The sequence below is a fragment of the Scyliorhinus torazame genome, chromosome 8, assembly GCF_047496885.1.
Source record: "Scyliorhinus torazame isolate Kashiwa2021f chromosome 8, sScyTor2.1, whole genome shotgun sequence".
Lineage (NCBI taxonomy): Eukaryota > Metazoa > Chordata > Chondrichthyes > Carcharhiniformes > Scyliorhinidae > Scyliorhinus > Scyliorhinus torazame.
In genome coordinates, this window is record NC_092714.1 from 125192816 (window position 1) to 125218956 (window position 26141).

General features: G+C 46.7%; 1 protein-coding gene across 1 annotated transcript in view; it reads left to right on the top strand.

Annotated features, from left to right (window-relative positions):
- The window catches only part of LOC140428094 (gamma-taxilin-like), a 100311-nt gene that overhangs the window by 55508 nt on the left and 18662 nt on the right, over positions 1–26141 (top strand). Inside the window, 5 exon segments of the mRNA XM_072514139.1 lie at positions 193–363; positions 11284–11478; positions 13635–13754; positions 15525–15599; positions 16217–16309. Coding sequence (XP_072370240.1) covers positions 193–363; positions 11284–11478; positions 13635–13754; positions 15525–15599; positions 16217–16309 — 654 coding nt within the window.

The following is a 26141-nucleotide window of genomic DNA, read 5'->3' on the forward strand; positions in this document are numbered from 1 at the left end:
ACTTGCCACCCTTGCCTGGTATGGCCTACATGCGACACCAGACCCACAGCAATGTGGTCAACTCTTAAATGCCCTCACTGATGGGCAATAAGTGCTGGCCCAACCACATCCCATGAAACAAAAAGACAGAAGGCCTGAAATATTGTTGCTGTGGTATTTTAGCGTCTTAATTTGCTCATTGTTTATTCTTAGTTGGAAGAGAATCGAAGCGTCCAGAAGCAAATTAAACTACTTCAGAAGAAACAGGCACAGGTAGTGAAGGAGAAGGTTCACCTGCAGAGTGAGCACAGCAAGGCCATCCTGGCTCGCAGTAAACTGGAGAGCCTTTGTCGAGAACTTCAGCGTCATAATAAAACATTAAAGGTGAGAGTGCTCGGCCCTTGGCTAAGTGGAGGCTAAAAGTGCTGTACAACCCAGTTATTTGTGATGCAATAGAATTACAGCTTTTTATTCTGGGAGTAGCTGTATTATGCCATATTGATATTTTGTACATTAAGTGTTAAATGATGATAATCGCTTATTGTCACAAGTGGGCTTCAAATGAAGATACTGTGAAACGCCCCTAGTCGCCACATTCCGGCACCTGTTCGGGGAGGCTGGTACAGGAATTGGACCGTGCTGCAGGCCTGCCGTGGTCTGCTTTAAAAGCCAGCGATTTAGCCCTGTGCTAAACCAGCTAAACTACAAGTATGCATCATGGATTTGCAATGGCCACATCATGTCTGTCTAACCGGGTTAAATTATTTTGATGTGATCACTAGGGTAGTGTCTCGGGGCATTGTCTATATTCTTGCAGGAGGCATTTGATGAGGTTCTATTGTAAGAAGTTAACAGAAATGAAAGCACATGAAATTGGAGAGTTGGGATAAAGGAGTGTTCTCTGATTGGGGTATGTGACAAGTGATCCCAGGGTATCTGCAACTATTCATTCTGTGAATCTGTCATTTGGATGGAGGAAAAAAGATGTGTTGATCCATATTTGCAGGTGACACTAAGTTAGGCAGCATGTTAAGTGGTGCAGGTGGGAGCAGAATGTTAGAAAAGGACACTGATTATTGAGTGGGCACAACTCTGAGAGATGGAGTAAGGAGCTGGACAGCTGGTTCATGATGCAGAGTGAGGGCAACAGCGAGGGCTCAGTGAAGACCCGCCTTCTCAACCTTGCCCCTCGCCTGAGGTATGGTGATCTGAAATCACCACCAGCCAGCTCTCCCTCTCAAAGGGGATCCTGTGGGATTATGGCAACTTTACTTTTTACTTGACTAATTCTGTTTACCCATCTTGGTTTTCTAATCCTGAGTATCCTTGCCTAACAAAATATCCTTCAAAATTTGAGATTTTCAGCTGACCTAACCATACAGATTATGTAGGGCTAGAGAGAGAGAGAGAGAGTTCCAGATTTCCACTAGTCATTGTGAAAAGAACTGCTTCCTGGCATTGAACTTGAACTTTTGAACTCTGATTGTAAGGTAATGCTTTAAAATGTTAATGTACAACCCGAGGGAGTGCAATCGTCCACTTATGGTCTTAAGAAGACAAATCAAATTTATTAATGGTGAAAGCCTAGGAACTGTGGAAGAGTAAAAGGATTGGGTGTTGGTGTGCACAAATGATTAAAAGCCAGTGCACAGGTATAGAAATTGGGATGTTGGCCTTTTATATAAGGAAGCTGGGATTTAAAAGTAAGGGAATGATGCTTCAATTGTACAGACTCTCAGTCAGACTGATCTAGACTGCATTCAGTTTGGACGTCACATCTGTAGAAAATGTTAGCCGTGGGAGGGTATTGTATAGATTCACCAGAATTATATAAGGCCTTAAAGGGATAATTTTTGGAGAGATTGGACAAACCTGGCTTTTTAAATTTATATTTATTGAGGTTTAACATTTTAACAAACAACATAACAAACCACAGGAATAGTACAGCACCACAAGAAAAAGTAAAGGCTCGACATACATGAATACAGAGGGGAACAGGAAAACAACTGGGTCCATATAATCATTCAAAATTTGACACCTCAACACCTCACCAGAGAAGAAGAGAGAAACAGGATAAAGCCATGACAATATGGTAAAATAGTGCACATCTTCCCACGTGGCGATTGCTCACAATTATCACCTGAGTTCAAGATATATGTTTTGCATCCTGCTCGGGCACGCACCAATACGCATCCTCAACTCCAGCAGCGCCAGAGCACCAATGCCACACTGCAATCTCCTTCACCCGGATACCAGACCCATCTGTACCGCTGCAGGATCAAATCTCGGATTCATTATACCCACCCGTACAAATAAAAGAAAGAAAGAAAATTCACAAGAACCCCAGTTCTAAAGGTTACTTTACATACCACACAATGCAACCCCAGACTCGGGGCCCAGTACAGAACCAACATCATTCCATGCAATTATACAGAGAGGACCAGCAATTTTATATTTGGATTATGATCAGTGCCATCGATGCCTCTCAGCAAAAGGGATGGGGAATTACCAGGAGTGGATCATAGGATAACAGGATCCGGATCCAACTGTGGGTCAGTTTTCCCCTGCACATGCCCGCCACAGTTGGGGGGGAAAAAAACTGCTCAATCAAATAAAAAGCGTCCTGACCACAAGGGGGGGGCGTCAACAGGATATGAACCAAAGTACAGAACACTGCTCTCCCCAGCCCCTGTCCACAGAAGAGTCCTCTCAGGATGTCCTTAATAAGTGCCTTCAAGAAGGGACATCACAAGCTACAGAGAGCAACAGGATATCAACTACAGCTCCGTACCTGGCCTAGCCCAGCACATTCAGACACACACAATTCAGCACCTCTATGACACCCAGCACACACAAATCCCAGCTAGTCCTGAACCTCCTCAACCACCCCCAGGGCAGTGCATCCCCTCTTTTAACAAGACACTGCTCACCTTGATGGAGAGAAGAAAGGGGGGGAAAACCTTAATGGAAAAATGCCGAAGTTGGCCTAGGAATGATCAACAAATCAAGCAAGGATTAACCAAGACTGCCATGAGTGCACTACCTCTAATTTACTAAAAACATCGACTTCAAGAAAAGGTCAGAAGGAACCCAGTCCACCCCAGGATACATAACCTGCCCAGGCCATCGGAGATAGTAAAAAGCTAAATAAATACCGGTACGATTAGATCTAACTGAGGGCTATCCTCCATCTCAGTGAGGATTTAACTAACCCGAGCATCCAACTCTACCCCAACCATTCGCCCACCATTCTGCCCTGGCTCCACTCTTAAACAAAATAAGCGGTGTCAACAAAGCACACCCCTCCCATAACCACAGGACAAAAACTAGCAAAACTGCACAGGCCACATTTCAAATAATTCCCTCAATATGATTTTTTGCTAGAACAGACAAACTCGTCTTTGTGCTCAGATCACACACCCTTTCAGGAGAATAGACAACAATAAATAATCAACAACATTATCACAAGTGAATATCGTCCAGGATTATAGAAGGATTGCAGTATAACAGTACATCTATGTTGCTCGAGAAGGTCGATGCCAAGACAGGATTATTGAACACTCCTCAGGATCTCCAGGATTCCAATGAACGAGGAACTTTCACTTCCACCATGCCATCACTCCGACGACCAAAAGACCCAAGGCCTTGGCCGGGGGGGGGGTTTAAGTGTCTTGACCTGCTTGGCCACCTCCAATCCCTCACGATGTGTGGAGAGTATAGAAAAATATAGGTCCAGTGGTAAGGGGGCCTTATCGTCCCTAGGCCTCAAAAGCCGGATAAGCTGTGCTCCAGCGAACCCGGTACACCCAACCTCAAAGTCAAGATTACTAAAGCACAAGACCATAAGATTTAGGAACAGAATGAGTTATTTCGACCCATCGCGTGTGCTCCGCTATTTAATCATGGTTGATATGTTTCTCGTCCCCATTCTTCTGCCTTTAAAAAAAATAATCTTTATTATTGTCACAAGCAGGGCTTACATTAACACTGCAATGAAGTTACTGTGAAAATTCCCTAGTCGCCACATTCCGGTGCCTGTTCGGGTACACTGAGGGAAAATTCAGAATGTCCAATCCACCTAACAAGCATACCTTTCAGGACCTGTGAGAGGAAACCGGAGCACCCAGAGGAAACCCACGCAAACACGGGGAGAACATGCAGACTCCGCACAGACAGTGACCTAAGCCTGGAATCGAACCTGGGTCCCTGATTCCGGCTTCTCTCTCAAACTACAGGGTGAATTCTATCTTATTGTGGTTACTGCCCCCTAAACGTTTCTTCAGCTTGCGTTCCCTAATCATGTCTGCCTCTTCACAGAACACCAATCAGGATCATCCAAGGACATTGTGCAAGACATATATCCCAAGAAATGATGAGTATGAAACATGCACCAGGATGAAATAAAGGATTAAAAAATGAACAGGGACAGAGCTCACAAAAATGCAGCCGCAGCCATGCTCACATCACATGACCCCCCCACCCCACCCAACCAACCTGACTTTTAATCCCTTGAGTATAGATGGCTGAAGGATGATTTAACTTTAGTCTTTTTTGTTTAAAATTTAGAGTACCCAATTAATTTTCCAATTAAGGGGCAATTTAGCGTGGCCAATCCACCTACTCTGCACATCTTTGGGTTGTGGGGGCAGAACCTACGCAAACACTGGTAGAATGTGCAAACTCCAAACGGACAGTGACCCAGAGCCGGGATCGAACCTGGGACCTCGGCGCCGTGAGGCAACAGGGCTAACCCACTGCGCCACCATGCTGCCTAATCTTAGTCTTTACAGCACAGAAGGGGGCCATTTAACCTGAGTCCATGCCAGTTGACTGTAGAGCATTCCAGTCAGTCCCATTACCCCACTCTATCCCCGTGGCCTGAGAAGTTTGTTTCTCTCGAGTGGCCATCCAACCTCCTTTTGAAATAATCGATGATCTTTGCTTCCACCGCCCTCGAGCTCTGCAAGTGTCAGGCTATTAGCTCGCGCTGCGTGATAAAGTTCTTCCTCATATCTGCCCTCCATCCCTTGCTTAAAACCATAAATCTGTGTCTGCATGTCCTTGTACCATCGGCTACTGAGAACAGCATTTCTTCATCTACCTCATATGCTTCACCTGATGCTGGTGTCTATGTATTCACATTGTGTATCTTGTGTTGCCCTGTTATGTATTTTCTTTTTCTTTTCTTTTTTCATGTACTTAATTATCTATTTGAGCTGCTCGCAGATAAATACTTTTCACTGTACATCGGTACACGTGACAATAAACAAATCCAATCCTTATCAGAAATTGTCACTACCTTGCACACCTCTGTCAGATCTCCCCTCAGCCTCCTTTGCTCCATGGAGAACAACCCCAGCTTTTCCAACCTAACATTGTGGTCAAGATCCCTCATCCCTGGAACCATTCTGGTTGAATCTCCTCTGCATCTTCGCAAGGACCCTCACGTCCTTCCTAATGTGTTATGATCAGAATTGGATGCAATACTCTAGTTGTGACCGAACCAGAGTTTTTAAAAGCTTCAACATAACCTCTCTGTTTTTGAACTCGATGCCTCTCACTGTAGCACAGTGGTTAGCACTGTGGCTTCACTGCGCCAGGGTCCCAGGTTTGATTCCTGGCTGGGTCACTGTGCGCAGTCTGCATGTTCTCCCCGTGTCTGCATGGGATTCCTCCGGATGCTCCTATTTTCTCCCACTAGTCCCGAAATACGTGCTGTTAGGTAAGTTGGACATTCTGAATTCTCCCTCTGTACCCGAACAGGCGGCGGAATGTAGCGACGAGGGGCTTTTCACAATGACTTCATTGAGACAAGTATGCCTACTTGTGACAATATAGATTATTTGATATCTAATATATATAAAGCACAAAATCCCATTTTCTTGCTAACTACTCTCTCAATGATCTCTCCCATCTTCAAAGATCTATACACAGGAACTCCCAGTTCCCTCTGAGCCTGCACACTCTTGAGAATTATGCAATTAAGTATATATTACCTCTCTCTGTCCATTCATCCAAAATGCATCACCTCACACTTGGCTGAATCAAATTCCTTCTGCCACATGGTTGATTCTGCCAGTCTGCCTATGTGCTGTTACTGTCGATTGGCATTATCTTCACTATTAGCCATACCTCCACGGTCGGTATTGTCGGTAAATTGCTAAATTTTACTCTATTCCAATATCCAAAAAAACGCAGTGGTCCTAGCACTGACCCGTGGGAACCACCGTTATCAGCATCCTGGTGGTGGACCTGTTATTTGAATACTGTGCCTACAAGACCAGATCAAAGGCTGGGAATCCTGTGGCGTGAAACTTCCCTCCTGAAAGCCTGTCCATCTACAAGGCACAAGTCAGGAGTATGAGCCACTTCGCTGAATAAATACAGCACCAACAACACTCTAGAAGCTCGACACCACCCAGGACAAAGCAGCGTAATCGATCGGCACCCCACCATCAACCTAACAGTGTGTACCCTACAAGATGCACCGCAACAACTCACCAAGGCTCTTTTGACCGTGCCTTCCAAATCCACGACTTTTACCGTCTAGAAGGACAAGGGCTGCAGATAGATGGAAACACCACAACATTTCCCTCCAAGCCACTGATCGTCCTGATTTAGGAATATACTGCCGTTCCTTCACTGTCACAGGCTCAAATTCCTAGAACCCCATCCCTAGCAGCACTGTGGGTACACCTACACCACAGCAACTGCAGCAGTTCAAGACAACTGGAAGTCCTCCTCCAAATCTCCCAACTCCGCAAACTTACCCCTCATGAACAGGTCCCGAAAACACTCTTTCCCCCACCTGCTCCCACACCCTAAAAGTATCCCTGCCGGGATGAATTTACGATTGCCACAGATCAGCGCGCACAATGACATACCCTCAATTTTAAAATATTGCCTGCACTGATTCCACATCCTGAGCGATGAAACCACCACCAAGCTGGTGGAGTACCTAGAGGCACCAATAGCAGTGCTTTCAAGCTCGTCCCTCTGCATGAGGCCTCCTACATCCAACCCACACTGACCTCCACAACACACTTCCTGACTTTCATCATTCGTTGCCCAATATTCATTCAGCAAGCTTGGCAGCGCCAATCCCTCTCTCCGCCTGTCCCTTTCCAAAAACACCCTCTTAATCCGAGGTAGCTTACCCCCTCCATATGAACTCCAAAATCATTTGTTTCATCCTGCCAAAGACTTGAGCAGAAAAATTGAGAGATTCTGAAAAACGAACAAAAACTTCGGCAAAACCGTCTGGACCCACCCTGCCAGCTAAAGTGGAAGAACATCCCACCTTTTTAAATCCTCCTTCATCCCCTCCACCAAGTTCACCAAATTCAACTTCTGCAATTGGGTCCAGCTATGCGCCACCCATTTTCCCAAATCTCGACTTGACCAGCCGAAACGGCAACTTCTCCAAGCCCACCCCTGCACCCGCGCATTGACCGGGAACATCTCACTCCTACATTGAGCTTAAACCCTGCAAATGACCCAATATCCCTATAATCCTATCAATACTCTCCACCGAATCCATGACCTGCAATAACCGGTCATCCGCATATAGGGAAACCCAGTGCTCTATCCCCCTCCCTCAATACCCCTCCCTATGCGTCATCACCAAAGGCTCAATCGCCAATGCAAAAAGCAACAGAGACGATGGACATCCCTGCCTTGTTCCCCAGTGCAGATGGAAATACTAATATTATTCCTGCAAACACTTGCCACCCTGCCCAAATCCAAACCGCCCCAACACCTCGAACAAATAATCCCACTCAGCCTGGTCAAAAGCCTTCTCTGCATCCATAGATAATATCACCTCTGTTTGCTGACCTCCCGGGGGGCATTGTGCTCACATTTAACAGCCTCTACGATAACTGCCGTTCCTTCACAAATCCTGTTTGGCCCATATCTATCGCGCTCGGCACCCAGTCCTCCATGTGCATTGCCAGCACCTTTTAGCCAATAGCTTTGCATCCATATTCAACAGCGATATCGAACAATACAATCCACACTCCTCTGGATCCTTATTCTTCTTCAGAATAAGTGAAATTGATGCCTGTATCAATGTGGGGGAAAGCTCCCCTTTGCCAATTCGTTAAACATCTCCTCAAGGGGCCCCAATTCTGTAACAAATGTTTTTTTTGTAAATTTCTGTTGGGAACCTGTCCGGACCTGGAGCCTTCCCAGACTGCATTGAACCCAAGCACTCAACCCCTGCACCTTCCCCTCCTCCACCACCGGAAAGTCCAGCACATCCAAAAACTGCCTCATCCCCGAGTTTTCCCACCTGGTAGAAGGCCTCAAATACCCCATTCACCTTCCCTGACTCAGTGATCACCCTACCCTCCACCCCCCCCCCTCCCCCCCCTCCCCCCCCCCCCCCCCCCACCACCCCGCCTCCTCCATTGCCCAATTACCCTCGCTGCCGCCTCAACTGGTGTGCAAGCAATCTCCTGGCCTTCTCCCCATGTTCGTACATCATCCCCTAGCTTGACAAAATGGCCCCACCGCTTTCTCGTAGACATAAGCTCGAACTCCATCTAGAGCTTCTTCCTCGCCTTCAATAACCCCATCTCCGGGACCACCAAGTACCTCCGATCGACCGCCAGAATGGCCTCCACCAATCTCTGCCTTTCCAACCCTATGTCCCTATATGCCCGGATCAAAATAAACTCTACCTAATTACCAACTTCAGCGCTTCCCACAGCATGGAGGCAGAGACTTGCTCACTTTTTTTGAGCTCAACATAAGAGCATAGAATGGGGTATTTGAGACCTTCTACCCTGCCTTTTCACAAATCTCCTTATCGGCCAACAACCCCACATCCAACCTCCACTGCGGTCACTGAGAAACGCCCTTCTCCACGGGCAGGTCCATAGGATGCTGTGCATGGTCTGACACTACGATCGCCGAGTACTCCCAACCACCCCCGCCAACAACCTCGTGTCCAAGATAAAAGAGTCAATCCAAGAATACACCCCTTACACGTGAGAAAAGAACAAAATTCCTTCGCCACTGGTCCGAAGGGCTCCCAGCCCCCCACCCACCCTGATCAGCCATATCCACGTTTCAATGAATCCATCCAGGCCCATCCTCCCGGATCCCCCCAAGTTGGCCACCGCCATTCCCACCCCCCACCCCTCGCCAACTGCTCTACAACTGCCTCCTCAAACGATTCTTCAGTTCATCGACCTTCTCCCTCAACGTTTTCTGACCCTTTGCCATCATTATTTCTGCCTCCAAGAAGGCAATCTAATCTTTATGGTCCGTCACCGTCCCCTCCACCTTCTGGATCGACACATTATTGCGCCTCCAGCCTCTGCTCTACTCTCTCCATGGCAGCCCGGCTAGGCTGCCAGGAATTCCACCAACTGCTCTGTCGACCATTGTGTGGGCAATGACGCCACGGGTCCCTCCACCATCTTTTCCCCTGCTGCGCCACACGAGTCCTCCTTGTCCGAAAACGTTGTTGCTTATTCACTGCACTCCTCGTTTCGTAATTCTTTGCCATTACCCACCGAAGGAGAATAATTTGTGCTTTAATATTCACGCATTTTCCACCTGCAAGAGCCCTGTAAAATGGGCAATAAGGGCCAAAGAATCGACCTCCGGCAGGAGCCACTTCTATGTGACTACTCACTCCATGACTGCCACCGGAAATCCATGCTACTCGTTATCAATGTTATATTAATTATCTTTTTTTTTAAATCTAAATTTAGAATTCCTAATTCTTTTTTTTTCCCAATTAAGGGGAAATTTAGTGTGGCTAATCCACCTACCCTGCACACCTTTGGGTTGTAGGGGTGAGACCCACGTAGACATGGGGAGAATGTTCAAACTCCACACGGACAGTGACCCGGGGCCAGGATCAAACCCGGGTCCACAGCGCCATGAGGCAGCAGTGCTAACCACTGCACCACCATGCTGCCCCTACATTAATTATCTTAAGATGCACCGAGATATTGAGCTCGCTTTTGCACCCCTCTGCCGGGTGTGTTTTCATGGGGTTGGCAAAGCTGCCATCTTCCTTCCCACCCCACCGAGCTGTCTGCCACAATACAGTACTGCATAATACAATACTGGATGAGCTCCGAAATTGGCAGCCCACCTTCCATATTTAAATAAACAACGAGTGGTCAATTAAGCCGGTTACCAAGCCAATCAACCCAAATATTGTTCTGCCCACGCCATAATACAGTTGGTGTGGACAGGCCGTTTTTTAAACGCATGTTGGCGAGAGTGACGAGTGGGGAGAACAACTGTCGGGAGTGCCTTCTTGTGCATTGAGGCACCCCTTGGTGTTGCCCAATCCCCTGCCCTAAAAACCTGGGACGTACCTGGTTCCGGAGTCCATCAAAGTTCTCCCTAGGTCTGCTTGCTACACCAACTCGCGCTACTTCATTCTTTCACTGCTAGAATTCATTGTCAGAATGACGAGAAGGCTAATGGTGCTCGCCATTCTTTATACACGAGTAGCACAGGCGCTTCAGACAAGGGCAGCTTATGCAGTTAAGCATAAATGTCCAAAAAACTTGTAAAAATGGCACCTCACTGGCTCATCATTCAAAAGCATCGAATGGCAAGACATTGCTTAATTTGCAGAGTGGAGACAAACTCTACTCCTCGCAAAGTTCAGTCTTGTCATTTCAAGCATAAGTACTCTTTTACTGACCTATTTAACATTAATTATTGTCAAACAACCTCTCTAGTGAAGCATGGAGTCTCTCCTTTCCAAATTTTAGTTATTGTAGATTTTTTAAGTGTAAAGTTTTTAAAATATTTTTACTTTGTCTCCCAATATCTCTTGGGTTAATCTTGCTTTACCTCGCTTTATTTCTCTTTCTGGACCTGGCTTAGCATTGAATTCACCCACTCAAATTTATACTTCCTCCTCGGGCCTGGTGCCATTCATTTTACAGACCGTCAATCCGATTGGTAAGGGAGATGCTTGTTGCTTTCCCCGTTCACTCAGTTCCCAGAAGCTGTGTTTCTTTCTCTGCAATGCTACCAATTTATAATTCCACTAACTTTTTATGCAAAAATCGTAAAATCCTAAGCATGCACAGGCAAACGTAAATAATGGCAGATGCTGTTAAATGCCCTATCACGGCAAAACTTGGGGGTTGTGTTGGTCACTAATCCCATCGAATAAAGTCCATAGTAACTAATTGGAGTCTTCAGTGCTGTGTTTAAGTGGATGAATGCCCTGATCCGATTTTTACTTTTGTGACTGGTTTTCCTTGCAGAAATTCACTTGGGGTATTGAACTGACCGCTGATGCATTTTTAAATTATGCAGGAAGAAAACATGCAGCGAGCCCGGGAGGAGGAAGAACGCCGCAAGGAAGTGACGGCGCATTTTCAGATGACCCTCAATGAAATTCAGGCCCAGATGGATCAGCATGACCTACACAACACTAAGTTGCGACAGGAAAACATTGAGCTTGCTGAGCAACTGAAGAAACTAATAGAACAGTATGAGCTGCGAGAAGAGGTGATTTTGAGGTTATTTTGGAGCCTTGAGTTTTTGCTTCTAATTGAGAACTGCAGGTTCTAAAATACTAGAGGTTTCGGCATTTAGATTTTCACACCACTTTTTGAATAACACCTGGTGTTGTAGGAGTTAAATTTTATATTTGTACATTTCTTTTCCTTACTTGCTAATGGTGGCAAATAGCCAGGATTGGCTAACGGTACATTATGATGGATGTATGGAAAGCTGATGTTGAATCAAATTGCACTGCGTCTTGAGACAACCATTTGCTGCATTCCTGGACTCATGGGTTTCATTTGTGGTTTCACAAGTACATTCACAACTTTGTCATCTTGGCTATTGGCAAATTGGCCGTGGTTTAATGGGAGAACTTGAGGTGACTACAATTTTACAGTGGTTGCGCTTTGGTTGTTTTGTAGTAGATTATATAATTTCATCTTGGAGGGTGTGTGTGTATTTTAATTAAGTGGTTATTATAGTGAGTAGTTGGATCTTTTGTTTTCACTACTATTAAGCATAATGTTGTGCATTATGCAATGTAAAAATATTGAAGTTTCTTTAACACAATTGATTGAAATTGCAAATGCTAGTCCAGACTGGCTTTAACCCAATGAGTCATAGAGATCTACAGCACAGAAAAAGCCTTTTGGCCAGAGGCCTGGGCCAGAAATTTGGGCTCCCCACCCGGGCGAGCGGAAGTATGAAATTTCATGGACTGGTTTACTCCAGGATCCTATCTACCCACCCGGACCTGCACATGATTTTATGCTGGGGCAAGCCAGGGTTCAGAGGGTGAGCACATCCTTCCACTAATTAAGGCCCTTGAGTGGCCACTTGAGGGACTTTTCCCACCCAACCTCAATCTTTAGGCTGACGGGTGGTAAAATCGAAACAAAGTTTGATCTTGGGTGGGGTGGGGGGGTGGGGGTGGAAGCTCCTGTATTAAGATTCCGGACTAGACCCCAACATGTGTGAGGATACCGGACAAGAACTCCAAACACTTTCTTTAATTTGTAGAACTGAGAGGAAAGGATATTTCGCTCCAGTAGTGATTCCAATGACCAGTAGGTATCTTTTATATTAAAACAAACTTTAATCTTAACAGAGAATTAAACACATTAACGTCGCAGAAAATAGTTATCAATTTACAGTTAAACAATTATTGACAATAAAAGAAAACCATTTTACTACTCATTTATACCTTCTCTATCTCCAATTAAGAAAATCTTCAATTAAGAAAAGCCCATCACAGGTGAAAAGCCACATATAAATAATGTTAGCAAACACAGTGTTACTTGCTATACACTTGAATAACGTGTCTTGGAAACATTGTTCGAAAAGAGAGAGAGAGAGAGAAACAGCCTGCAGATCCTTCTATCTGTGCCAGACTACTGCTTAACCTGACAGCCTTTGGCAAAAGCTGCTGCTCAGTTTAAAACTCCAAGCAAAACTAAAAGCTAAACTGCCTGCTACTGACCTGTCTCCTCCCATTAACTACATCACCTTTTTTCCCACTCAGATCCTCTGACCTGCCGATCTATCCAAACACAATAGCTAAAATTATCTACTCTCCAGGGAATCTCCAACAATCATCACAAAATTCCATTAGGACTCTCTTTGTAAACAAATACTAGTTGGTTGAATGGCGCTCCCACTTTTGCAACATCTTAATTGTAACTTTTGCAGACATCCTGCCTGTAGGTTTAACCAGGATTGATTTTTTAAAAATATTTCTGCAACAGATACCTTAACCCAAGTTTTTAATAACCTTATTGCAACAGATGTAACCAATTCCTACATTCATCACACCTATCCTGAAAATTCAGGCCCTGTATATTGAAGGAAGTTGTGTGTCGGTGCTGTTTTCCATTTCTAAGTGTAACACTTATAGAACTTGCAGTAGTTCCTGGAGCAGGCAGAAAATCAATTTTAAGTAGGTAATTTGCTTTGTGGATTATTATTTTATGGCTTCCACTGTTGTCAGCTTCTGATGAATTGAAATAGCAATTTCCCAGTGATCAAGGCTAGTTTTTAAATGGATCAATGCTGCTAATTACTTTATTTATGGATACTGCGGCATGTAAACTGTGTCATTGGTGTGTTTGTGAACCTGGTTAGTTTATGTTGTGTCCCTTTTTCTCTCCATTCCTACACAGCACATTGATAAGGTGTTCAAGCACAAGGAATTACAACAGCAGCTGGTCGATGCCAAACTTCAGCGAACGACAGAGATCATGAAAGAGGTGGATGAGGAACATCATAGAGAGAGGGAGTTTGTGAGTAAATGCCGTTCATTCGACATATTTTTCCAGATACCACTAAAGCTGCATAGTATACATTTATGTCATGCGTTGCGTTTTTTTTTTTTGAAGTCCAGTACATGTGTGAACGTGTAAAAAAAAAAAACACTAATCTGAAAGACAGGACCAGTTTGTTAATGAGACTGCTTGTTAACTCACATGATACAGAACAAATTTGAATTGCCTCCATTTTAAACTGCTCCCAAAGAAGTTGAGCATTTTGTTCCTTTACCTCCCATGCACCCCCTCCTTCCTAGATCTTTTCAGTTGTGTATTATTGTCATGTGACCATTCATTTGGGCACCATTTAGGCCTTTATCGTTCCCCTACAGCGCTGAAAACATATTTTCCCTTCCCCCTATTGTAATTTTGAGACCCCGTGGTTCATCTCCTGAATTTGAGTCCCTCCAATATGTGAAGACGTTCAGAGTTTAATATACATTCGTACTTTAGTTGTACAAATCTAAAAATCCATTTTAGTGAGGCAAATTAAATCTGCTTTTATTTGAAAATACCTTCCAATTTGCAGCACCACTGCAAGTAGAGTCCAGAGTCTTAAAATTTAAAGATATCCTGTTGATATGGTGTGCTTTTATACTCTTGTACTGCCTTCTCACTTTTTTATTATCTCAGAGAAATTGAGACTGGTACCAAGTGAAAATTAACCAGGGGATTTACCTAAGACTGCTCTTGCATTACTCACCACGGTTATACAATAGCATGGGCAGTGGCCTGGGAATCATTTGTCTGCCTCATTTCAGCAAGGGGAAAAAGTAGATGCTAAAACTATGAGACAGAATTTTTAGGGTGCATGGTGGCACAGTGGTTAAAGCACTGTTGCCTCACAGCGACATTGGACCTGGGTTCAATTCCGATCTTGGGTGACTGTGTGGAGTTTTGTACGTTCTCCCCATGTCCTCTGGGTCCTCCAATTTCCTCCCACATCCAAAGATGTGCGGATTAGCTGGGGTTAAAATGAAGTGCTCGGTCGGTGCAGACTCAATGGACCGAATGGCCTCATTCTGCACTGTAAGGATTCTATGATTCTAAATGTAGAAATTAGTTTAACTCTGAAGAAAATGAGCAGTGCGGGTGTTCTAACGCAACAATGACTGCAGCAATTCAAGAAGGCAGTACATCCCACTTTCTCAAGGGCAGTTACAGATGTGCAATAAATGCTCGCCGAGCCAGCAACTCACTCATCCTATGACTGAATTTTTTAAAAACTAGTGCAAATCATGATGTACATGAAACCAGTTTGTGACTGAGGTTTTTGGTTTAGAGCTTGGACTGGTAATCCTGAAATATTTCCCTCCTTGCATTTAAAACTCCCAACAAATTTGAAAACTTGGTTTAAGTTACTTTGAACCCATGTGCTAAATGCATGATCAAGTATGCCTGCCTAAATTCGGTCTGGCTATCTTTTATCAACATGTTTTTATGTCTTTGTTTCTTTCTCTGGAAGAATCTAATAATTGTTTTTGGGTTCCAAAGATAGCACAAGGCTGACCGGGCTGTGTGTGCTGATAAAAGCACAGTTTATTTTATGGTAGGAGCATTGGGAAGCACCTCTACTCCCAGCATATATTAATTTAGCCAATAGATCATGTGATTGAAAGAAGGATGTGTTTTTTTTCCCCCTTTCGTCCAGAGTCATCACCATTGGTGGAATTGAAAGGCGTTCCGTCATCCCAAATATGATGGTGACGTGTCATGTTTTACGATTTTCTTTTTCTATTTTGCTAGCTGCTGAAAGAAGCTACTGAATTGAGGCACAAATGTGAACTCATGAAGCAGCAGGAGGCACAACTGAAACAACAGGTATGTTCCAACAAGCTGTAATCATGATTTTAGCTCTAATTCACCCCTGCACCACCCAGCTCTATGTTCCTACATACCAGCTAATGTGATGTTGGACTCGGATTGGTCACAAACTGGAGAATAGTTTCGGCCATTCAAGGACCCCACTCTCTCTCTCTCTCTCTCTCTCTCTCTCTCTGATCCGAAATGTGGTGCTGCATTAAGTGACTGCATTGGATGTGAGGTTGGGGTTGATGGAACTGCTTATGTTCATATAGGTGGCATCTTCATTCAATGCTGCCTCAAACCCCCACCCCCTTGCCCCCTTACCCCTGCCAACCTACAATATTCTCATGATTCAGGAGAAAGGAGATGTAAAGTCAAAATATAATCTAGCCACAGACGTAAATCTGATGGGAGCAGAACAAACTAAGTGAAGAGAATTAAAACAAAACAAATGAAACACCCCAGTGGAGGAGAGACAGCATGTTAAGGACTTTGCAGAGTTGGAAGAAAAAAGCTAACATCTTTGACGTGAGCAACACCTGATCAAATTGGCACGATTCTTAATCTCGGTTATTGTGATAATGTTATCTGACCACTCATTCATTGCATGTGCGATGTTTCTTGTTTTGAAGCTTTCCCTATATATGGATAAGTTTGAAGAATTCCAGAGCACACTGGCAAAGAGCAATGAAGTGTTTACAACATTCCGACAAGAAATGGAAAAGGTAAAGGCAAAGTTACTAATATACCTCTCTCTGCTTCATTCACCTGGTAATAAATGGAACTGTTGGGTCTTTCTGCCTAATTTTCTGGTGCTGCATTACTTCACTGGTTTGTCTTTTTTGAATTTTTACATTTAGGGCTTTGGCAAGAATCCTTATTTGGATATGCCAGAATTGATTATCTTGTTTTGTCTAGATCGCAGTTTTTTTGACCTCCACCACAGATACTGCAATAGTCCAAGAAGACAGCTCACCACCACATTCTCGAGGGCAATTAGGAATGGACAATAAGTGCTGGCCAACACCTTCTCGGGCTACAAACTCAATATGAGCAAAAGCAAGATCTTCCCGGTACACCCACCAGGAGGGGGGGCAGCACTAACGGGGCTGCCGTTTAAACGAGCCCGACACAAATTCCACTACCTGGGGATCCAAATAGCCCATGACTGGAAAGGGATCCACAATGGAACCTCACCAGTCTGACAGAGGAAGTAAAAAAGGACCTGCAAAGATGGAACACACTCCCACTCTGCCTCGCGGAGAGAGTCCAGGTGATCAAAATGAACGTACTACCCAGGTACCTCTTCCTCCTTCGATCTATCCTGATCTACATCCCAAGGCCTCTTTCAAAGCACTGGACAAACTAATCATGGCGTATGGGGGGGGGGGGGGGGGGGGGGGAATGCTAGGATCCCAAAGACGGTTCTACAAAAAACAAAATCCAGGGGGGCAGGCTAGCCCTCCCAAACCTACAATTCTACCACTGGGCGGCGACAGCCGAGCGAATAAGGGGATTGATCAAGGAGCCAGAAGCCGAGTGGGTGCGCGCGGAAGATGCCGCATGCAAGGGGACCTCCCTCCGGGCCCTCGCCACGGCAGCACTCCCAACCCCACCCAAAAAACATTCCAGCAGTCCGGTGGTGATAGCCACCCTCCAGTCCTGGAACCAACTACGACAGCAATTTGGCCTGACCAAAATGTCGGACAAAGCTCCCATCTGCAACAGCCATAGGTTCATACCAGTGTTGACTGACGCCACCTTTAAAAGGTGGGGACAGGACGGAGGGACGCTGACAGTCGGGGACCTATATACAGACGACAGGATCGCAACAATGGACAAACTGACAGAGAAATTCCAGCTAGCCAGGGGGAACGAGCTAAGGTACCTGCAACTCAAAAACTTCCTTCGAAAGGAGACAAGGACGTACCCACAACTGCCATGACAGACATTACTGGAAGAGATACTGGACGCAAGCATCCTAGATAAAGGGAACTGTCGTGACATGTATGACCGACTGGTAGACAGGGCCGACGCAACAAGAAAGAAATGCGAGGAAGACCTGGGGATAGAAATAGGGTGGAGACTGGAGCGAAGAACTGCATAGGGTGAACTCCACCTCCACGTGCGCAGGCTCAGCCTGACGCAACTAAAAGTGGGACATAGAGCCCACTTAACAAGAACTCGTATGAGTAGGCTCTTCCCGGAGGTGGAGGATAGATGTGAACGGTGCCAAGGAGGTCCAGCCAACCACGCACACATGTTCTGGTCTTGCCCCAGACTTGCGGGGTACTGGACAGCCTTCTCCGAGGCAATGTCCAAAGTGGTGGGGATGAGGGTGGAGCCATGCCCAAAAGTGGCGGTTTTCAGGGTATCAGACCAGCCAGATCTATTCCTGGGGAGGAGGGCGGACGCCCTTGCCTTTGCCTCCCAAATCACCCGCCGTAGAATCCTGTTCGGCTGGCGGTCAGCAGCACCACCCAAAGCTGCAGACTGGCTGTCTGACCTCTCAGAATCTCTCCAAATGGAGAAAATCAAATTTGCCATCCGAGGGTCAGACGACTTCCACAGAACGTGGGAGCCATTCACCCAGTTGTTCCGGGTCCTGTTTGTGGCCAACGAACAAGTAGAGGAATAGCCAGGATGCCAAGAATCAGGGGAAAGTAGCCAAGACGTGAGAGGGAGGGATAGACGGTGGTGGGGGGGGGGGGAACAGCTAACCCTAAGAGAAAAGAAAGGCAAACCACAGGAGGGGGGGGGATGGGGGGGGTGAGGAGACAGGGAACAATCGAGGGGAACCAGAGAGGTGGGGGGGAGGCAAGGGAATGACAACCGGAAGGAGAGCACGGGAAACGATAACAAACTTGGCAAATACAGGAACAGAGAGCAAGGAAAATACGGGCAAAAGACAGGACGAACGGCCGAAGCGGAGGTGAACGCGAGATGACAACGGCAGCGAAAACCGTCCAGGAGAAGCAAGTAACAGCACCAACACCAGATCCATTTGCGTATTGCCTTCTCTGTATTGGACATAACCAATGTAACTGTTTCTCCGGCACCCAAATGTATATGTACTCCCTCCCCCCACAAACAGCTGCCTACTTATGTATTAAAAATAATATTGCCAATTATACAGAGTTGCTGTTGTTGAGCTAGTGCATAATACCTACCAGGTTTTTTTTTGTGTTTATTTTATTCTGTGTACATAACTGTAAATATACTTTGTTCAAAAACCCAACAAAAAACATTTTTTTTTTTAAATGCTGGCTGAGGCAACGACACCCACATCCCAGAACTGAATTTTTAAATAAATCAGAAACAGCAACTTGAGATCTTTGTAAATTAATGGCAGAATGAATTGGAAGTCCATATATAAATCCTCAAATCTCCTCACTATGCACAGGCTCACAAAGAGAACCATATTGGACCCTTATTATCAAGGTAGCTGATAAGTGCCTTTTAGTTGAGGCCAGATTAAAATTTGACGTCTCCCATCAGCCTGGGTTACTGCAGGCTCAATGTAGAGGTTGTGCTCATCCATTCAGTGTTGAGTGCCCACCAGCATTCTACAATGGCAAACAAATGGCACTGAAACAAACCCTCCTCCATCACCACCCCCCCACCCCCCAAAAAAAACTGGTGGTATCATTGTTTGTGGCTGTAAAGCGTGTGTGCATGCTGCAACCAAGTAAATAGATGAATGGCCACGCGCTATATATGGCATTTTCTTCACCTCATTTTCTGGATGTGGGTGCTGCTGGCAGGGCAGGCATTTACTGCTCCATCTGGCGTTACTGAGAAGGTGCTGGCGAGCTGCAATGCAGTGATTGCTAGGCCACGTTATTGGGCAGCTGAGAACCAACTATATTAGTGTGGAACTGGAGTCAAACACAGCCCAGACTTTGCAAAAGTACGTTAGTTCATAAGAGCAGAATTAGGCCATTCGGCCCATCGGGTCTGCTCTGCCATTCTATCATGGCTGATTTATTCCTCATCTGTTGCCTACAATGCTACAGCCCAAGAGCTGGATTTGCAATCAGCCAGAGCATCTCCTCCCTAGAACACATGACCTAGGAGCAGGAGTTGGCAATTTAGCCTCTCGAGCCTAATACCCTCAATGTGATCATGGCTGATCCCACCCTGGCCTCAACTCCACTGTCCTGCCTGTTCTCCATAACCCTTCAACCCATTACCAATTAAAAATCTGTCTAACTCCTCTTTAAATTTACTCACTGTCCCTGCATCCACCGCACTCTGGGGGGAGCAAATTCCACAGATTCACAACCCTTTGGGAGAAGTAGTTTCTCCTCAAATCTGTTTTAAATTTGCTACCTCTTATTCTAAGATTATGACCTCTTATTTTAGAATGCCCCACAAGAGGAAGCATCTGCTCCACGTCTACTTTATCCACACCTTTTAGCATCTTGTACACCTCAATTTGATCTCCCCTCATTCTTCTCTCTGGAATCAATCTAGTGAACCTCCTCTGAACTGCCTCCAATGCCACTTCATCTTTCCTCAAATAAGGAGACCAAAACTGTGCACGATACTCCAGGTGCGGTCTTACCAATGCCTTGTGTAATTGCAACAACACTTCCTTTCCTTTATACTCAATTCCTTTTGCTATAAATACCAACATTCCATTTGCTTTTCTTATCTGCTGTACCTGCATGCTTGTTTTCTGTGACTCCTGTAAGAGGACACCCAGAACTCTCTGCATCGGAGCACCCCGAAGTCTCTCCCCATTTAGATAATTTGTCTTTCCATTTTTTTCAACCAAAATGCATGACTTCACACTTACACCATCTGACAGATTTTGGCCCACTCTCCTAACCTATCCATATCCATTTGTGGGTGGCACGGTAGCACAGTGGATATCACTGTTGCTTCACAGCTGCAGGGTCCCAGGTTCGATTCCCAGCTTGGGTCACTGTCTGTGTGGAGTCTGCACATTCTCCCCGTGTCTGTGTGGGTTTCCTCCGGGTGCTCCGGTTTCCTCCCACAAGTCCCGAAAGATGTGCTGTTAGGTAATTTGGACATTCTGAATTCTCCCGCTGTGTACCCGACAGGTGGCGGAATGTGGCGACTAGGGGCTTTTCACAGTAACTTCATTGCAGTGTTAATCTATGCCTACTTGTGACAATAAAGATCGTTATTATTATTGTACAGTTCTTATTTCCTCATTGCAACTTACTGTCCCATCTATTTTTGTGTCATTTGTGAACCTTCTATCCCTGTATCCAAGTCGTTAATATAGATTGTAAATAGCTGGGGCCCAAGGACTGAACACTGGCACCCCATTAGTTCCATCTTGCCATCCAGAAAAAGACCCATTTATCCTGACTCTCTGACTCCAGCCTGAATGACAGTCTTTTTAAATGAAATTCTGATTCTAAGATTGTTATTGGATTTGAACTTGCATTCTCTGGATTACTAGTTCTACAACATGACCACTACACTACTGAGCTTGGTACAACTCCCATACGTCAGTTGGCTAATGAAGGAGGTAAATTGGGTCCCTTTGGGATTGAGGTAGTTCCAAAATGCACGTTTGATAATTCGAGGTTTGAAACCAGTGGTGTAATTGAAGTCTATGATGGGACATCCTGAGTGGTTAACCAATGACCAGCTTACTTAATGCTAGTTGACACAGTTTTGCAAATTTTAAACTTCAGCGCCACTCCTACACCCCCAGGGCTTGATCACTGAGTTGCCGCATGTGTCCCTGGGAGTGCAGTGCTGCACATCAGGGAAATGCTAACTACTCACAACTACTAAAAACAGCAAATGCTAGAAATTCCTCAGCTGGTCTGGCAGCATCTGTGGAGAGGGAAGGAGAGCTAGTGTTTCAATCGATGAGTGCTGATGAAAAGTCGGAGGCTTGAAACATTAACTGTTTCTCTTTCCGCAAATGCTGCCAAACCTCCTGAGTATTTCCAGTGCTTTTTTATTTTTATTTCAGATTTCCAGTACGTGCAGTATTTTGCTTTTCGATTTCTTAGTAGGTTGGTTTGGAGACTCTTGAAAGAAGTGGTGAGTTTCTGCATGTGTCTGGTACCCAGCTGATTTTTTAAAAAAGTAGCAAACCTCAGACCTGAACTTGATTTATTTCTACAAAATGCTTGTTGTCCTTGCCATATAAAATGCATTGCTGCAGCGAGCCCAAGTATGTAGTATGATCCGGATTCCTTTTTTTTTGGTGAATCTTTTTCGTTGAAAACTAATTTGTAACATTTACAAAAGGCCCTATGCAAAGAGCCTTAACATAGTGAAAACGAACAGTGGGAAAGAATAAACATGTTAATAAGGCACTTCCCCTATCAGCTGTTTGCCCATACCACACATGTTCAACTAAACTAATGTGGCTCTAACCCCCCCTCGGGTGCTGCTGCTGTGGGTTTCCTGCGCTGTTCCCTGAGAGTCTGCAAGCGCCTTTCTCCCCGGGGGATCCCTGGTCACCCCCCCCCCCCCCCTCCCTTGCCCACTTAAGTCTCCTCTGCTCTACTTCTCAGCTGCCCCCCGACCTCCCCTGCCCCCCGAGGCCTGACCTGCCCGGTCAGCCCTGCGCTTGGCCCTAGCCCGCCCCTCCTCCTACTCTCCCTGGTGCCCCCTGACCTACGCTAGCTACGCTGACCCCTGCCCTTGGCGCCTGACTGTCTCCCGCCCGAGTGCTCGCGCCCCCCCCCCCCCCCCCCCCATCACCACACACACCAAGGACCCATTAACCTGATTGTATCTCCCCATGCCGTTTCAAGTCCCTTAACCAGCCCCTAGCCCATCCCCCTATCAGAGGCCCCGATCTCCTGCCGAAAGATAGCAAGTGCAGGGCCCCCTTTGCAGGGCCCCTCTCGTTGCAATCTCCCAAAAACACCCTAAGCAGTGTGCCCTGCAGCCCCCGCTCTCTGTCCAGGCTGAAAACAATCTTGGATAAAACATTGCAGTACAGGATAATTTAACAAACCGCCGCCACACAAAAGCTCTGAGAGCCCAGAGTCCTTTAGTTCAAGTCCAGCTTCTTTTAATAAAAGTCCACTCCTAGTCAGAGCAAGTTAGGTTAACAGACCGCCATCGCTGTACAGCACGGAAAAAAACTAAGTGCCCGTTAGTTCAAGTCCAGCTTATCTTTATTGAAAGCCCCTGGTGTCTCAAAGTAGTAGTGGAGTTCCTCAAATGTAACCCAAAGCTTCGCAGGATACAGCATTCCAAACCTCACCTTTTTGTAGAGGGCTGCCTTTACCTTGATGAATCCTGCACGCCTCTTGGCCAGCTCCGTTCCCAAGTCCTGGTAGATGCGCACCTCGCAGTTCTCCCATCTGCTGCTCCTCTCCGCCTTGGCCCATCGCAGCAGACGTTCCCTGTCAGCCAGTCGGTGAAAGAGGACCACCAAGGCCCTCGGTCGGTCGCCCGTCCTGGGCTTCCTTGCGGGGGCTCTATGCGCCCCATCCAACTCCAGGGGTCGAGTGAAGGCCTCCGGTCCCATCAGTGCCTCGAGCATACCCATCACGTATGCACCCACATCCGATCCCTCGCAGCCCTCGGGGAGGCCAACGATCCTCAAGTTCTGCCTCCTGGCTCTGTTCCCCAGCTCTTCAAGCTGCTCCTGCATCCTCCTCTGACGGGAGTTCAGCTCCTCCAACTCGTGCTCCAGCTCCGTTACCGTGTCTGCCTGGCTGGAGAACTTCACCTCGACCTCCCTGAGCGCCTTCTCTTGGACCACCTGTGTCTCGACCATTCGGTCCATTACCGCTCTCATCAGGTCCAGCGTGTCCCTCTTCAGTTCGGCGAAGCAATTCCTGAAGAACTCCATCTGTTGCTCTCTTGGCCAGTGAGCCTCCGCTCCCTGGTCCCTGCCGTCTGCCATGCTTCGCCGCCCGGTCTGGGGCCCCCGCTGCTCCCGCTTCGATCCTTGCCGCTCCACTCGACCACTTCTGGTCCAGCTGTCCATACCCCGGGGGAAAGCCTCTTCCCTATCATCCCCTCCACCGATTCAGGTCGCCAGGTCCCGAAAAAGTCCTTTGGAAAAGGTCCGTTTGCCCATCACGGGTGGGAACGATCCGACCTGCGACCAGCTTCCTCGAGGGCGCCACCACCTCTATGATCCTGATTCCTGTTTGACAATAATAGTGAGACCCATTTCTTGCTTTTGCGCACTGCCATTGTAGAACTGACTTATTTTCCAATTTAAAATAAAACTGGTGCATCTGGCAATATTAAAGACAGAAAAATACTTCAAAAATCCTTTTACAGCATTGTCTTCCCACCCCTCCCTCCCTCTCCAACAATCCCAATTTCAAACGTGTCTTGTCAGAAATTTGAGAGTGGAACATTTGGGCATTTGAGCCCAAATGTATGTATGGTCCTTGATGGCATTAAAACACCAAACTTGGTTAAGGGATCTGTTTGGTTGACACCCATTCTGCTCGTAAACTAGGTGATTTATGTTGCTGTAGAAGCAAGAGAATAGATGACTGAGTCAAGGAGAAAGCATAGCCCACATTTGCGATTTTATGTAGGGTCTGTCCATTGGGGAGGTTTAAATATGCTCTGGCTACAGTACGAATATGGGGAGAAGGCGAGCAGGTTGCTGGCCCACCAACTGAGGAAAAGGGGAGCAGCGAGGGAGATGAGGGGGGGGGGGGGTGAGAGATGAGGAGGGAGAGATGGAGCGGGGAGCGGAGAGAGTGAATGGAGTGTTCAAGGCATTTTATGAAAGATTATATGAAGCTCAGCCCCCGGAAGGGAAGGAGAGAATGATGTGCTTTCTGGATCAGCTGGAATTTCCTAAGGTGGAGGAGCAGGAGAGGGCGGGGACTGGGAGCACAGATTGAGACGGAGGAAGTAATGAAAGGGATTGGGAGCATGCAGGCGGGGAAGGCCCCGGGACCAGACTGATTCCCAGTGGAATTTTATAGGAAATATATGGACTTGCTGGCCCCGCTACTGATGAGAACCTTTTATGAAGCTAGGGAAAGGGGGCAGCTGCCCCCGACTATGTCAGAGGCAACGATATCGCTCCTCCTAAAGAAGGAAAAAGACCCGCTGCAATGCGGGTCCTATAGGCCCATTTCCTTCCTGAATGTGGATGCTAAGATTCTGGCCAAGGTAATGGCAACGGGGATAGAGGATTGTGTCCCGGGGGTGGTTCATGAGGACCAAACTGGGTTTGTGAAGGGGAGACAGCTGAACACGAATATACGGAGGCTGCTAGGGGTAATGATGATGCCCCCACCAGAGGGGAAGCGGAGATAGTGGTGGCGATGGATGCCGAGAAAGCATTTGATAGAGTGGAGTGGGATTATTTGTGGGAGGTGCTGAGGAGATTTGGCTTTGGAGATGGGTATATCAGATGGGTACAGTTGCTGTATAGGGCCCTGATGGCGAGCGTGGTCACGAATGGACGGGGTCTGATTATTTTTGGCTCCATAGAGGGACGAGGCAGGGATGTCCTCTGTCCCCGTTGTTGTTTGCACTGGCGATTGAGCCCCTGGCCATAGCATTGAGGGGTTCCAGGAAGTGGAGGGGAGTACTCAGGGGAGGAGAAGAACACCGGGTATCTCTGTATGCGGATGATTTGTTGTTGTATGTGGCGGACCCGGCGGAGGGGATGCCAGAGATAATGCGGATACTTGGGGATTTTTCAGGGTATAAATTGAACATGGGGAAAAGTGAGTTGTTTGTGGTGCATCCAGGGAGCAGAGCAGGGAAATAGAGGATTTACCGTTTAGGAAGGTAACAAGGGACTTCCGGTACTTGGGGATCCAGATCGCCAAGAATTGGGGTACATTACACAGGCTTAATTTAACGCGGTTGGTGGAACAGATGGAGGAGGACTTTAAGAGATGGGACATGGTGTCCCTGTCACTGGCAGGTAGGGTGCAGGCGGTTAAAATGGTGGTCCTCCCGAGATTCCTTTTTGTGTTTCAGTGCCTCCCGGTAGTGGTCACAAAGGCTTTTTTCAAGAGAATCGAGAAGCGCATTGAGTTTTGTGTGGGCCGGGAAGACCCCGAGAGTGAGGAGGGGATTTTTGCAGCGTAGTAGGGACAGGGGGGGGTTGGCACTACCGAGCCTAAACTACTATTACTGGGCCGCCAATATTTCAATGGTGTGTAAGTGGATGGGAGAAGGGGAGGGAGCGGCGTGGAAGAGATTGGAGAGGGCGTCCTGTAGGGGGGCTAGCCTACAAGCAATGGTGACGGCACCGTTGCCGTTCTCACCGAAGAAATACACCACAAGCCCGGTGGTGGAGGCTACATTGAAAATTTGGGGGCAGTGGAGACGGCATAGGGGAAAGACTGGAGCCTCGGTGCGGTCCCCGATAAGAAATAACCATAGGTTTGCTCCGGGGAGAATGGATGGGGGATTTGGAACATGGCCAAGAGCTGGGGTAGAGCTGGGGCAGCACGGTAGCATGGTGGTTCGCACAATTGCTTCACAGCTCCAGGGTCCCAGGTTCGATTCCGGCTTGGGTCACTGTCTGTGCAGAGTCTGCACATCCTCCCCGTGTGTGCGTGGGTTTCCTCCGGGTGCTCCGGTTTCCTCCCACAGTCCAAAGATGTG